Source organism: Camelus ferus, chromosome 24 (assembly GCF_009834535.1).
Source record: "Camelus ferus isolate YT-003-E chromosome 24, BCGSAC_Cfer_1.0, whole genome shotgun sequence".
In the NCBI taxonomy this organism is placed as follows: Eukaryota; Metazoa; Chordata; class Mammalia; order Artiodactyla; family Camelidae; genus Camelus; species Camelus ferus.
Window position 1 is genome coordinate 4,222,478 of NC_045719.1, and position 15,471 is coordinate 4,237,948.

Here is a 15,471-nt window from a genome sequence, read left to right on the forward strand (position 1 = left end):
TCATGTCTCTGCATCCCGAACCTTCAGTCAGAAATGACTCTTCACCATTATTTTTCCTTGACCTTCGCGTTGTCCCGTGCCAGTAGTGCCAAAAAGAATTTTTATAAGTGTTTAGAAAATCTTTGCCTATTCTATTAATTTTAGCCCTTTATGTCATTTTATTTAGGTGTGCTTTTTGTGGAAAGCATATAGCTATCTTAAAAATGAAAACCCATCTTTCCTTCATGGTAACAGACCTATATGCAGTTATTATCATAATTATTAGATAAATTGTACATGTACCTCACTTGGTTTTTGCCTTAAATATTTTGTTCCTTTTTTATGGTGGTGGTTGGGAAGGGGAAGGGACCTTCCCTCCTTCCTTCCTCTTTTAGAACATTTAGCTTGTTGGTAAGTTCAGGTTTAGAAGGAGGGCTTTGAATTATTCTAATGGATATGCTGAAGTTTTTCAGATGCATTTGTAAGTTTACACTTACCGAACTATCACAGTCATTAGAACGTTAATCTCTGGCTTTCTTTCGTGAAGCTTGGATGCTAATAAATGCGTTTCTTCTTTCCCTAATTCAGCATGCCCACTTGTATTGAATGAATTTGAGGTTATAGCGTTTACTCTTTTCTTTCTTTCCAGTTTCTAAGCAAAGAGATCAACTTTTAGGGGGAAGAGAGAGCAGACAACTTAGCCGTCATGTTTAAAACAATTGTGCACCATTCCTTCTGCACATTTCACTGGCTCCCGCGAGCCTCAGTCCTTTCCAGCTGCAGTTTCCCCCGATTTGTTGACTTACCATCTTTATGCCCGGTTCTGGCGCAGTTCTCTTCAAGGCTGTTTTCGTGCGTCACTGGTGCCTGCATGTTGTATTTACAGTCTGCGTGTTGGGAGCGCGTCTCCCCAGGAGTCTTCGAGAGGAGGCAGAGGTTTTGGCCCAGACCCCTCCGCCTCAGAGCTCTGTTGATGCTGCTTCCGCTCATGTTCTCATTTCCGCTGTGATGTCGGCAGAGCCTAAACCAGCCCAACTGGTGGTCCCTCAGAGGCGCCCACCCGGTGTCTGTCAGGGTCTCCCACAGGGTTCCTTACATCTCTGCACGTATATAAATGAAATGTAGGGTCCCCTGCGTGTTTCTGGGTGTGGCTTTCCTTTCACTGACTTCCCTGCTGTGCACTCTCACAGTGTTTTTAGACCAAAGTCCTCCTTCATATCAGCTCATTTTTCCTCCCAGTATTTTTTGAAGTTTTGTCATCTTATGGAATTCCTCTCTCCAGAACTTCTGCAGAATGACTCTCCATCCTCTTCACATCCCCATCTTTTCCTCTCATCACTTTCAGTCCCTCATCCTCCCCCCGAGAAGTGAGGAGACTGTGGGAACGTGTGTCTGAGTAGCTGGTTGGAGCCTTTGCCCCTCCACTGAGGTCTTGCACGTGGTGACTGTGTCTTGCCTCCTGGGAGCTCTGTTGTCTTACTGTCCCCACCACCACCTGCCCCGTACATGGTCTGCGTCACGTGGGTGACACAGGATTCTTAGTCGATCCCAACCCACGGACGTCCCTGCAGCAGGGATCATCCTTTCTCCATTTATTCATTTACTCAAAATAAAAGCAGTTCTGTGTGGTCCTACCTTTAGTTAAAAGTAATTTTAAAATATTCCTCATAATTTCAGATGGTAGGACAAAGGGAGAATTCACATCATCTCTGGGCCTCACTTTTTTCATGTGTTAAACATGCTGACTGGACTAAGTGATTCCTCGTTTCCTTGTTAGTTGGGTATGTGTGATATTATTTACTCGAAGAGATACGTATCAACTGTATCGGCACAGTTCTCTTAAGTGTACAGCGTGCTGCCTGGAGAACACGTCTGCCAGCTGCGAGTGACTTACCCGCGTCTGGACTTTGCTGTTTATTAAAATGTAAATATCTTTGAGTCAATGAGCTATATTCCAATGCAAGGCCCGTAACTGCAGAACTGTTGCTAACAAACGGAACTGGGTTAGAATCATCCCTTTCCTAAAGATGCCTCAGGAATCAAGATTAAGGATCTTCCCATCGTCTGCTGGGCACAGGGGAAAAGAATGAGTCCACGATGAGCTTGCTGAGAGTTCCTGGAGTTACTGCTGTTCTTGTGGAATTTGTCCTAGCTAATCTGAGTGCACGGAAAACTCTGCAGTGCGAATTCAAACGCATTATTTTTTTCTCAAGAGATGACATCCCTAAGTCTAGGACAGTTATCACTCTCTGCAGTTCCTTTCTTATGGATAAATTAAGCTTAAATATATCATTTGCTTGGAGATTCTGTTTTCTTAATTTTTAGGTAAGCACCATTATTAAAAGGTGGCGACTGAAATCCAAGGAGACAACCTAGCCAGGGATGGTGGCCTTTTTCAAATGAGGATGAGGTTGACAACACAGCTTATTTTGGGAAGTGACTCGCGGTGCAGACAGTAGGGCAGCTAGTCTGGTACAGGTGTGAATGTTGGTGTTTTTCCTTTGGAAGGAGCGTGTTGTGCAGCGCGGTAACGGGCATGATAATACGTTGTACTTGCAGTTCTTTAACCACTTGCAGAGATGATCTCAGGTGCATTATATGAATACACAGAGCAGCCTAGGATGTAAGTTTTATTATCCCTGTTTTACAAATGCAAACGAGCCTTTGGCAGACTGTGTCTTCTCATCAGAGCAGAGCTGGGAAGTGGCTGGTTTTAAACTGAGTGTCTTCTGACTCTGTGTCTGGTTCTCTCCGACTCCCGCTCCACACGGGGGCAGAAATGGTAGTTGGAATCGTGTCTCTCACTTGCAGGTCAGGGAGATTTAAGGTCAGGAAGGGACATGGACGGTAAACTCCACACAGAACCGTCCCATCTGGATGATCAGTGCTTAAGGAGACTGTTAAGAAATGTTTTCTCACTTGAGCCAAAGCAGTGCAAAGTGATTTCCAGGATTCCTTTCAAACTATAAACTTTTGATCCTTGGTTCCAACACACACACACACACACACACACGACTCTTAAAGACAACTGTAGTTGTTCCTCATAACTTGTTACGGAAAATAAAGAAGAATAGAAGCTGCCTGAATGTCCCTTTCCACTTAGGTATGTAGAGCTGTGGAAGTGCCCCTTATAAAGTGTGAAAAATCATTAAGAAGCTTACAAGTCAGAAATCTGAAGTAAAACCTTTAGTTATGAAAACACTCAGCTAGGTATGATGATTTTAATTTTCCCTTTGTCTCCATTATTCTCACTCTGATGAAATCACAAACACGACATCACCTCCAGTTTCTGTCATTACGGTTCAGCGCCCACATATGTCAGATTTAATACTCGTTTGCCTTTCTGTGGAGCCAGATGGAGAGGTGTACTGCCTGTTCATAAGAACAAGCTGTTACTACTGAATTTTCCAGATTACTTCAGCAGGAACAGGGGGTGCAGTTGAGGATGGTTTGGGGTTACATCAGAAATGCCAGAGCAAAAACCCAAAGTAAATAACATGGTGCCGCGTCTCTACAAATGATGGCGCCGGTCACTAAGGCAGGCACGGTGGCGCTGCCCTCAGGCTGCGGAGGATGCACATGTGAAGGAGAACGAGTACTTCTGCCGTACTACGAGGGCTCTGACCTGGGGGGCCTTTTATAGAATGTTGTAAGCATCGATTATGTTGTAAATACCAAAATTAACTTCACAGGATACAGCAGCTCCACTCCTGGTTAAATGCCCAACAGAACTGTGTGCATAAGTTCACTAAAAGACACGTACCAGAATGTTTGTAGCACCGTTTTAACAGCCCAAAGTGCATCGTCCCTGAGGCCCATGAGCCGTGAGTGGTGACTTGTGACAGTGGAGGAGGGGTGGAGGGGCTGCCGGGGGCCGGTCTGTGCCTTCACCTGGTGCTCCCGGCGGGCGTGTGTGCGCTTGTAGGAAAGTTCGCGAACAGTGGCCTCAGAAGTATTGTGGAAGTCCTTCCAGCTGACGTTCTCTCAAGTTTCTCCAGGCTGACCCTCTGTTTGGTGGACCTAGCAACCGTGGGACGTGACCCCACGCTAGAGAAGTGCTCTGTCTGTCTTACCTCTGCATGGAGATCCGGCGCCTCCAGGGGCAGCAGCCCGCAGCCAGGGCCCAGGGCTGCCCTCACTCGCGTCCGCAGCGCATCAGGGCCGCTCGGCGCCCCCGCTGGAGTTGCGCGGCCCGTGGTGCTCATCCCAGGCTTTAGTCTGCTCTGTGTGTCTCCGTCTTGGGTTAAAACAGAACAGCGTAAAGTGTAGAAATTTCCCTCAGTTAGGAGTTAGGAGACCTTGCTTTTCTGCCGTGCGTGCTGAGGTCGCTTACCCAGCTGGTGACCTGTTTCGTTTCCTTTCACTTAACTGTGGATGGGGTGGGGCAACGACTTCCTCTGAGAGACGGCAGGTCTGGCCGAGAGGCGTGTGGGGGCGACGAGTGCTGGCCTTTAACTCCTTCTTGTAAGGTTTCTGTCTCATGGAAAACCATGATTTTATCCTGGGATTTAGCCTGGGACACGTACACCTGAAAGAGGCCTGGGGTCTTCTGTCAAACGGTAACTGGCCGGGCTTCTGTGCTGTGAACTAGACGGTAAAGTCTTCAGAAGACTAGGAGAGCAGGTGCCCCTACCCGAGTGTTTCCTGAGCAGTGACCCGCACGTGCGCACACACGCCTGGCACTCAGCCCCCTCCTCTCACCCCCGCCACCCACGTGTTCATCTAAGAATTCTTTGCTGGTAATCCACAAACACAAAAAAATCTTTTAAGAGAACTAAGAACCTGGTTTTGTTGAGCAGCAGGCTGCCATCACGTCCTGAGCAGGAGGGGAGTCTCCGAGGCCAGGCACAGGGTCCACGCCCTGGCTCCCCTCGGGCAGCCCCGCTCCTGCCCCTTCCTCAGACCCGGGCTCCCTTTGACAGCAGCTCCAAACAGGTCCTAATTTGTGTTCACAGACGTAAGTGCTGAGGATTTCAGCCCCACATCCCTGGCTATCACATTTCTGAAAAAAACAAGCCAGCAGCTGGTGGCAGAGGATACCAGGGCCTTCTCTTTCATTATCTGTGACTTTGTACCATCAGTACGGTTCATAACTGGTAGAAATTCAGTGCCAGTCTGGCTGGAGGCCACTCCAGTGGAGGGAGGGCTTGGCCTTGTACGGGAGACTCTTTGAAGTGAAGGATGCTGTTCTGGTAACAAAACAAACTGTGCCAGGTTCGTTGAAAGTCCTGGAGGCGTCCGCGGTGTAGCTGTACCTTGATGTGGTACCACCTGGAGTGGCTTGTGTTTCTTCTCTCACACAGTTTTCATCTGTTCACTGGACGAGCCTCTACTGGATGCCCTCTGTATGCCCAGCGTGGTGCTTGGTTTAATAAGTTCTGTCCCTGCTTCTAGACGCTCGCAGTCTTGGGAAGGGGATGAATGTGTGATGGTAACTAAATGGCACGAGAAAGGTGTCTTCGGGGCGTCACGTGTGGGTCATATGCGGGTCTCTGCATCTAGTCTGAGTGTTTCAGAAACCTTTCCCAGAAAAGATCCCTTCTGAGTCCTGAAGCATGAGTAGGAGTTACTCAGGCAAATGGGGAAGAAGGGCTGTTCCAGCAAGGGGGCGGGGGGCCAAGACACAGAACAGGTGTGTGTGCACGTGTGTGCTTGCACCAAATTCTCACTTCCCACGTCTAGAGCGTGGAGTCGGGTGGTGATAATGGGGGTCGAGGGGGGACAGACGAGGCCGATGATGTGACCGCGGCCGCCGCCACCGCAGTTCTTTCCAGCCAGTGCAGGCTGTCAGCCTTCCTAGCCTCTCGGATTAGAGGTCAAGTGTCCAGACTTTTTGTCTCGCGTTCGAGTCTGAGCCCGTTCAGCCTGGTCGTCGTCTTTCCCTCGGTGCCTGGGCTGGAGCTGCCCAGTGACCGTCACCAGCACGTCTGATGTAGAGAAGCTAGGGCCTGGCTTTTCCTTCTCCTGTTACTAACACGGAATATCAGGCAGAATACCACAGACGGGGGTGGATTCAGACCGTGGCGGGGGCTAATGATTTATTCCAGAAACACTGGTTGCGATAGTGCTGTGTCCAGGGCCCTGTGAGAGCAGCTGCAAGAAGTGAGAAAGGGAGTGGATACTCTCAAGGACCTGGTTGTCTAATAAGGGAAAAATGTATGAAATAGATGAACAAAACAGGAAGTGATGAGTCTCTGAGAAAAGCACAGAGAAGTACTCTGGGTTCCTCAGGAGGGAGAGATTAATTTGTGGTGGAGCAGTCACAGGGAGCTTCCCGGAGGCAGTGGTGTTCCCGCTGTGAAGTGGGCACACCGGTGGGGAAGGTGGGGGAGGTGTTTTCTTGGCAGAGGGGAGGCATAGCTTGTCCCTCGCTCCTTCAAGTCCCCTGAGGGAGGCCACATCCAAACCCGTGAGTGTTGCCTCTCTCCCCTCCTTTATTTGCCTTCATTGGAAATACAGATTTATCTTGAGGGGAGGGGTGTATGGGTGCGTGTGCACACTGTTCACTGCATCTCCAGTGCCTTGAACGGTCCTTAGCATATGGTAGGTGCTCAGGTGACACTTTGAGCAGGAAGGAGAGAGGAGAGGGGAAGGGGTTCGCATTTGGGTTTGGTCTAGATCTCCAAGTTAATAGACTGTAGTCATTAGAGGTGATGAAATGTATTCCAGGGGCGGGACCCCTGTACGTCGCTTACACTGGAGCAACTGAAAACACCTTGTTTCACATTTACTGTTATCTGGGTGCGAATATCCGGTTTGGGAAGAAATACTGTGACAGTAAACCGCAGGTGTATTTGAGTTGCCCACGGTGAGAAGGCAGAGAAAACTGCCCCAGGCCCGGCGTGCAGGAGGGCAGCGGCTTAGTGCTCCTGAAGCAGGTGAGTCGGTGAATGTCTTGGGACATCCTCTTCCGTCCCCCTTGTGTGTACTTACCAGATAAGGAGAGGCAGCAACCAGAGGACTCGGGGAGCCTGCGAGGGCCGCTGCCCCGGGCTGGCATGAGCCTTGCAGCGCCTTGCGGGGGCGCGCTCCCGAGTGCGAGTTGTTGCTCCTTGGTTTGCTTTTGCTTTTTCCCACATGTCCCTCCTGTCATATCCATGTCGCAGCTTTACTTTAAGTGCAGCAAAGCTCTGTCGGCCTTTGTGATTATACAGTAGAGCAGTTTTTGAACTATTTTCAATGTGCTTTCTTTTTTCAGCCTTTGTTCTCTTGTGTCACAGTTTCTGAAAACAGAGGAATCAATTCCCATTTCAGTGTATGAAAATGCTGGCCTTTAATTCTAATCAGATAGAACCCAGACATGCACAGAACACAAGAGAATAATTTTTATTCCTCCAAAGACTCCTGTCCACCTCTTTTGTTTTGTTATCAATATATCCAGTTCCGTAAAGTATTTTCTCTTAATTTTATCTTCCCTGAAATTGCTTATTTGGGAAACACTGACTGAAAGATGCAGTATGCAAACAAAATTGAATTAAATAAGAGAGACAGATGACTTGGGCTCGGTTGGTCTGCTGTGCTGGGGAGTTAACCAGGCACAGTTCATTAACACTAATGGAAAAATTCATCCTTTACCATGTGCTTCTCCAGACATCGTAGGGCAGTTTCTCCCCCTAATTCGCTACATAACCTGATTACTTCTAAATGCAGTGAGATCTGAAAAGGAGCTGTTTTATCAATCATACGTCTTAAAGATTACTTCTCGTTAACTTAAATATGAATTCCTTTGAGAAGAGACTTCTCCAAAAACCCTTTTTTTCCCTATAAATATCACTGTGGCATCCCAGCCACTATGTTCTTTAACTTTCTAAAGAACGAGTACATACCCGCCATATTTTCAATATAACTGACATTCTTACTGTATTTTAAATACTACTGAAGATTCGGAAAAAAATTGTTTTTCTTAATTTGACTCAGAAATCTGTGTGAGAGATTTCAAAAAAGGGCACCCTTTGCATACTTGGAGATGGGTTACTCAGTATCCACGTGGAACAAAGCTGAAACGGAGGGCGTGGGCAGGGCAGGGCAGGGCTCCCATGCAGCCGGGGAGCATGCACACGGCCACCTCTGCACCACGAGCACCTCCACCGAGAGGCTTCTGAAGCCGCGATCGAGCAGACCACGCCGTCTGTGTGTGGAAACTGACTCACTGGCGGGCTGACACAAGCTACAGAGGCGACACTGAACTGCAGCGTCTACTCGCTCTCTCACTGGAAGATTCAGTTTTGAAGAGACGGGCCTCGGACACAAGCAGGACTAAAGTTTCCCCTCTGGAAACAGAGACCCCCTGCCTGCAGAGGACTTAGTGAATGCTGAGCAGTTATTCGTCACCACCTTAATTTCAAATCATCTCTTTGGACTGAAGCAAAAATTCAGGGTAAGACCTGTTCTAGCCCTGCAGCCCGAAGCCTAACAGGGTCACCCCTCGGCTGACACGGAGTATGCCAGCCCGCCGAGGACACCCTGGCTCGGATAAAGATCCCATTAGCGATGGCGCCCATGGGGTACCAGGAACCCACGCTGGCCTTCTGCTTGTCCTCTCTTTTCATCAGTGGAAAAAAAATTTTAGAAAGAGACCACAGGAAAGTGTGAAAAAGTGACGAAAATCACTCTCATTTTTAAAGCAAATGAAAAGAGCAGCAGAGCTGTGTCTGCTAGGGACAGTCTGTGTGTTGAGATGCTCGCTTGCCCAAGCGTTTTCTGGGGTGCACGGCAGCTTCCGGGGGCAGGGAGTCAGTGAGTGTGTGGGCCGCACTTGGGTCTATTTGCCCACGTGCACTTGTCAGCCAGGGAATCCACAGTGTTCAGCAGACTCTCAAAAGGATTTCGACCCCAAACAGGCTCTGGAATAATGTTTATGCATCGTTCAGAAAGGACCTGCAGAGAGGAGAGTGTGCCTTAGAGAGCGAGGTTGGCAGGAGGCGGTCGCCCTGGACAGTGAAACGCCACCCCCGCGACAGTGACTGTCACATGGATTGACTCCCTCTCCTGTGCTTGGACACACCTGCACCGCCTGCGCATGTGGTATGCAAATAAAACCAGAAGGAAATAGAGAAAAATGTTGATGGTTTGCAGTAGGAAACCATCTCCTGACGTTCTGTACTAGAACATTGATCATTTGTAAATTATGTACAATCATTTTTCTAAAAATGTAAACTTCAGTATATAGTTTCCAAGCTAAAAAGAGGCCAAGTAAAACCTTCAGGACCTAAGAAGTAGAATTCCTAGTCATTTTCATGGTCTAAATTGATGGATAACCCTTGCAGACATGTGAGTAGAGAACATGGAGCAGAAATTGAAGTCTGTGAAGTATCAGAACACTTCCAGGATTTCAGTGTCAAACTGGCGCAATCTAATGAGTCAACAGAGATTGAGACAATTGTTAAAAATCCAACAAAGCGAACGTTTAGAGTACCTGCAGTTTCAAAGAAACTGTTCCAAAGAGCAGCTACCTCGCGGGGAAAGTCAGGGGTTAATTTCACCTCTCCATCTTTCCTGTCAAGTGTTGCTTTAAAAAGTGGCCCGCCACTGGTCTAAAAAGGAACTGAGCATGGGTCAGAGAGGCCGGTGTTTTCATGTTTTAGACTAGAAACCGTGACTTACCCCACAAGTTTCCTTCCTCCAGGACATCTCTGCCTTCAGCTCTCCCCAGGCATCTGCGCAGACTCACTCCTTTGAAAGCGTCAGCATCCCAGAACCAGGAGGAGAGCAGGGGTGAGGGGGCACTCCCCAGAAAGCCCTGGGGGGAGAGGGGGAAGCCGTCAGCACCGCCCACTCCCGCGTCTGGAACAGTCCATCTGCCCTGAGGCTGAGTCTGCTTCAGTTAGTTCTCAGGACGAATCCCCAGTCCGTGACTCTAGCTGTGAGACCTGGTTCTCCAGAATCACACTGAGAGCTGTTTATGGGCCTGAACCGTCTGTGTTATTGCAAATTGGACCTGGTTTCAGCTTTCTTAGGTTGCAAAACTAACACACCTGGAGAGCTTAAAATGCCACCTTATCTTGACAGATTTGCCAACAAAAACATCCAACTGGAACCTTTCTTTTGAAACTATTTTTGTACGAGCAGGTTTTTAAAAGATGGCAATTAACAAAATTAAAGACGAAGGAGAACTTTTTCTGCCCTTTCGAATACTGCCTACTCTCAGGCCCCACCCAGGCCCCACCCAGGCCCCACCTCCTGCCTGGGGTCTCTCCTGGCCACACCAGCCATGTCTTTCTTGTGTGAAGGCTGCTTTTTCACGCTAAATCACAGGGACTCACACCATCAAGAGGCTGATATGAAATCTGTCCCCCAGCCTGCTGCAGCCGGACGCCAGGGACCACTCGGGGTGCTCCTGTGGTACCTGGCTTAGCAAGGGCCTATGCGGGAGGGCCGGGGCTTCCAGCTCAAAACAGGAGAGAACCAAGGTCCAGGCGTGTGCGTGAGTGAAGTCGAGGTGGGAGTCATGAGATGATTTGTGACTCGGTGGTTAATCCAGTGACTCAGCCGTGTGTCACCTGGGCTGAGTTAACAGGTGAAGCAAGCAGCAGGCAAGGCTCCGGAGACGTCCAGGACCACAGATGCACAAAGTGAGCCGCAGCCTGTCTGTGCACAGGGGACGCATCCATTCCAGGCTGTAGCCCCAGGTGCCTGGAGGAGGCACCCCGAAGTCATCTTCCTGCCCGACCTCTCTCTCATCTGCGTGGTTGTCTGACTGCTCACCTGCAGGAGGAGTCTGGAACAACCTGTCAGCGCTGCAGTTTAAAAAGTTAGAGACAGAGCACATTACCTCACCCCCAGCTTTATCCCCACACTCCCCCGTTTATGTTTCAGTGTTTGACTCCCAGTTTTAGCAAGTCCCCAAGCCCCACTGGCACTGTTTCTATAGTCTGTGTCAGAATCCACTTTCCATCTGATCCTGCTGTCCACACTCAGGCCCCGCCAGCCCTCAGGCTGCCCTCCTGGCCACAACTGCCAGGAGGACCTGCCAGACCTTTGGCCTCTCTTTCCCAATTCAGGAACGTACTGCATCTCTGAGCAGTTGAAACTCTTCAGCAGACATTCGGGGGCCCCCGTGCCGAGAGGGGGCCCTGCTCTCGGCCCGTTTCATCCCCTTGTGATCTTGCATCTCTGGTCTCCACGCGTGGGACTGATGGCGGCCAGTGCTACTTCAGGAACCTGTCCCTGTGCCCTCTCGGTCCTAAATTAGGAAACAACAGAAGCAAAAGCAAAAACAACGTTATGAAAACATTCCCTCCCCAGATTTTGCTTATTTAATGAAATCATATAACGCACTATGCACTAGCATGCCTGGATACGTATTAAATGTTTACTAAGTGTGTGCTTCGACGGTTATGGTTACATCATGATTAAACACATATTATACGTAATAACCATAAACCACAATATGGTATGTGCTGCTTTTTGCCTTTTAGATTTTTAACCCATTTGTCTTTTGACCCTCGGGTCAAAGACCCTAGAGGTAGGCTTTTTGCTGTGCTCTGGGCCCCCTGGTGCCTGTGCGGTGCTGTGTGTTCAGCGTCGGTCTGTAAGCATATGTGGATGGGATGGAGTGGCGGGAGCCATGTCTTCTGCTCGCGGCCTCAGCTCGGACAGGATGCTGCTCGGAGGCCAGCCTGACTGCGGCAGGTAGGCTGCTGTGTTTGGCTGTGTGGATGCCGTGTGAGTGAGTGTGTGAGTGGGTAGGCATATTTAAATTCTCATTTAAAGACATGCCAGGATGGTGTTTAAAATCTTTTTCTGGCAGAAAGTCAAGCCTATCTCTCTTCTATTTTCTTCTCCTTTCTCATGGCTTGTCCCAATAAGAACCATCCAGATGGCCGGTTCTTCACATTACGTTTTATTCCACGCGGAGAATGTGTCTTTGTTTCTAAAGAATTCCCTTTTTTTTTTTAAACCACATGTTCTATTCTTGCAGCAACTCAGTAAATTTTGGAATGAAATTAAAAAAACCTCAGACAACTGAAATTCTCTCAAAGTAGTCTAATTTCTCTACTTTTTATGTCTGTATAATCAACAATGCCAAAGATGTTATATAAATACGTTAATACCGCCAGCGTCCATTTGGCAGAGCGCCTACTAGGTGCAAAGTGATGACGTCAGGGATTCTGTCATTTTAATTTATATTTAATGTATTCAGAGAGAAGGCAGGCTGGCATCGTGGGTAAGATCCGAGATCCTGGCATAGGGCTCCCGGGGTTTCAGTCCCACCTGTCTAAGCTCTGTGGCCTTGCGTGACTGACTTCACCTCTCTGTGCCTCAGTTTCTTCGTCTTTAAAAGGCAGACAATAGTAGTACTATTTTGAGGGATATTGTGAGAACTGGAAGAGATAACAGATGAAGAGAGTTTAAATCAATGTGTGACTGTGTGAGTGTGTGTGTGTGTGGATCTGAGTGTGTAAGTGTGTGTCTGTGGGGGTGTGTGAGTAGTGAGTCTGAGAGTGTGTATGAGTGTGTCAGTGTGAGTGCATGTGTGTGGGTGTGTGTGAGTGTGTGATTCCTCACTGTCACAGCAGCTCATAGGAGTTGGATCTGATTCTATCATTTCACTGGGGAGGAACTGAGGTCCGGCTGGAACCACCTCCCCAGGGTCATGTGCACGGGACTCTGTCACACCTCTGCTGCCCCTGAGAGCATTGGCCTCGTCCCGGGCAGCACAGAGGCTGGGGCCTCTTTGGAGGCAGGAACGCGGGCACAGAAGTCTAACAGAGACGAGCGATCAGCTGGTGGAAGGGCGCAGATCACTGGTCTCGGCAGACCTTTGGCCTGAGTCGGCTGCCAGCATCCGACCACGCCCCGGATTCAGGATTCAGCCTTGACTGTGGTCTCTCCTCTCTCACCCACCAGGGTCTCACGTTCAAACACAAACTTCCCAGGAGGTCTCAGGAGGATTAAGCAGAAATCCAGATACAGCATTTCTGGACACATGAATGTTAAGAAATAAAATCAGAATGTTCTCTGATCCTGGTAAATGTGTCAGTTATCCATCGTATTCTGTGCTACAGGTGGTCAGATCAGGGCATGGATGTCAGGGGGTACAGACTGGGTCTGGTGTTTAGATGACTGTTCGTTGCTCAATTGGATGCATATCTTTATGTTATTCTTAGATTGTTAAGTTTTTTAAATTGTGAAAACCACATATGCTGATGACTTTACCTGTAATATCTGCTGACCAGTGTCTGGGTTCTGGAACCTGAGATTTTCTCAGAGGGCCAGAATCTTCTCTGGGCATATTCAGTGAGAGGAGATTGTGTCTGTTCAGCCTTTCAATATTGGATACACGTCTGTTCCAATGACAGTGCAGCCCTGATTTATCCCCCTAAACTGATACCTGTGCTCTCATTTTTATACAAACCAGTGCTTTTGGCTGCCCGTATTCGGACATGAACTTGAGAAAGGAGGCAACGCTTCACGATCGTCTGAGAGAACAAACAAAGGCAGACTTGGAATCAGACCTTGCATGTTTAAAATTGAAAAACCTCTGTAGTTTGAACTTCAGCATAAAACATGAAAATGTCAGCAGTCAGTGCAGGTAAGTCCAGGAACTTTTTGAAGATGTGAACCAGAAAGTAAAACACGTAGACTAGAAAAGAACAGATTTGTTAGTTGTAATAGTTCCTTATGTTTCTTCAAAATATGTTTTCTGGATACTGTGTTTGCTGGCTCATAGAATTCATCCAACCCTTGATGTTCCTTTAAAAATTTTTTTTCTTACTTTATTCTCAGAAATGTGTATTTATCTCTAAGTGCAGATATATGTAAACAACAGAGGGAAAATCTCATCTGTAAAACCCTGTAAGTCTCCCTTTATCTTGGGAGCCGTCTCACAGGTGGCATTGCTCAGGGCATGAGGCCGAGTGTCCGCGGCCTCTCAGGGTCCCCTCCCCAACTTGGCACTCGTCTTTGTCACCTGTAACCCAGAAGTCCCTCAGATACAACCTCCTTGCTCCGAATAGTTTCCACTTGGATTTGTTGCTAACACATCATCCTTTTGTTCCTAAATGTAAACTCAGGTAGGACTTGAAGTATCAGTTTTCAGTTTTTACTTTCATATAATCATTTCCTAAGAAGCTGCAGGTGCAACCTTATTTGATATTTTTTTAACCTAAATAAGTAAATAAATAACATTTTTAATAAAAGCTTCATTCTCCATGCTGGAAATTATAAACACAGGATGGTCTAACGCTAAGTAAATAATCAGGGACCAGACAGAGGTGGAAAGCGCTCGCGTTCAAGCCTCGAAGGACACTGGCTCTGTCTGGACGAGCTTTGGAGGAGCTGCCTCGCGAGGGGTGCTGGTTCCCCGACCCCCCAGCCCCACTCTGCTCGCTCATTACACGGGAGCGGGCTTTGCAGGAACCAGTTTCTGCCCTTTTACACCTTCAGTCTCCTCAGGGATATTCCTTCACCACAAGACCTGTTCATTGGGAGGGCTTGGCTCGCAGAACACACTCTTCACCTGGATTTTACATCCCAGACAGTGGATTTTGTTCTTTTTATAGAGCATTTGGGTGACGTTTCATTTCTGTTAAGTGGCTGGTTCTGAGTGTGGTGGCTGTGCTCGGGACGGTGCCCGCCCTCCCCAGGGCGCGTCCCCTTCCCGCGGGTACCGCGCCCTGCTTCTCTGCTGTGTCCGCATCCGCGTTCTTATCCTCTGTGCTACACCCACTCCTCTGGCTGAAGCTGTGCGGGTCTAGCGTTCCTTCCTGCTTTTCACGCCCACGCCACTGACAACTTCAAGTTGTTGAGAGCTTGAACATCCTTCCCATTTCCTGGCTGAGGGAGAAGTGTTTTCTTTATCTTTTTTTCAAACTGTTTTCCAGGGAACAGTGTTTATTTATTCCAGAGACCAGTACGGCCATCTGCCCTTACTCTTTTCGTTCTGTTCTGTTATCTTTTTCTTTTTTCCAAATAAAAACTCAGCCTCTCTTGTAAACATTTTAGACATTCACCCTCAGTGTCAGAAGTCAGAGAGGCTAAACAGATCTTTGAGCTGCTTTAGAAACCAGTTACACCGTTGTGCTCGCTCAGAGGTTGGCCAGGTTTTCAGCATGGACAGCTTCCCCCTCCTTCACTCCTCTTAGGGATTTACTCCTTTAAAAACATTATTGTGTGTGTCACCGTTTTGAAGGAGTTTTGCACTGAAATCTGTCAGATAAGCATAATTACTACGAATAGAGAAAGTGGAGAACGTGAGTTGATAACCAAGCAGAAGAACCATGCGTGATCCTGTTCCGTCACAGCCTATTTTGTGTGTGCACAGAACTGTGCTAAGTGGCTGGACGGGGGTGGGGGAGTCACAAGGTGCACATCTTGGATTCTTCAGCCTGCTTTTTCTTTCACATCCTAAGACCAAAGCTATTCCTGCGCTCCAATCCCCGTCCTCTTTTTTTTTTTAACCGCTTATTATACTGATGTTTGGATAAATAGTATCGACAGCAGAGCACACTTGGATTGGATCCTGCCACCAACTGCACCACATCCTGTTCA

General features: G+C 48.1%; 1 protein-coding gene across 1 annotated transcript in view; it reads left to right on the forward strand.

The window, feature by feature from the left end:
• L3MBTL4 (L3MBTL histone methyl-lysine binding protein 4) overlaps window positions 1-15,471 on the forward strand; it is a 206,273-nt gene that overhangs the window by 116,365 nt on the left and 74,437 nt on the right. Inside the window, 1 exon segment of the mRNA XM_032467410.1 lies at window positions 13,340-13,513. Within this exon segment, the coding sequence (XP_032323301.1) occupies window positions 13,340-13,513 (174 nt within the window).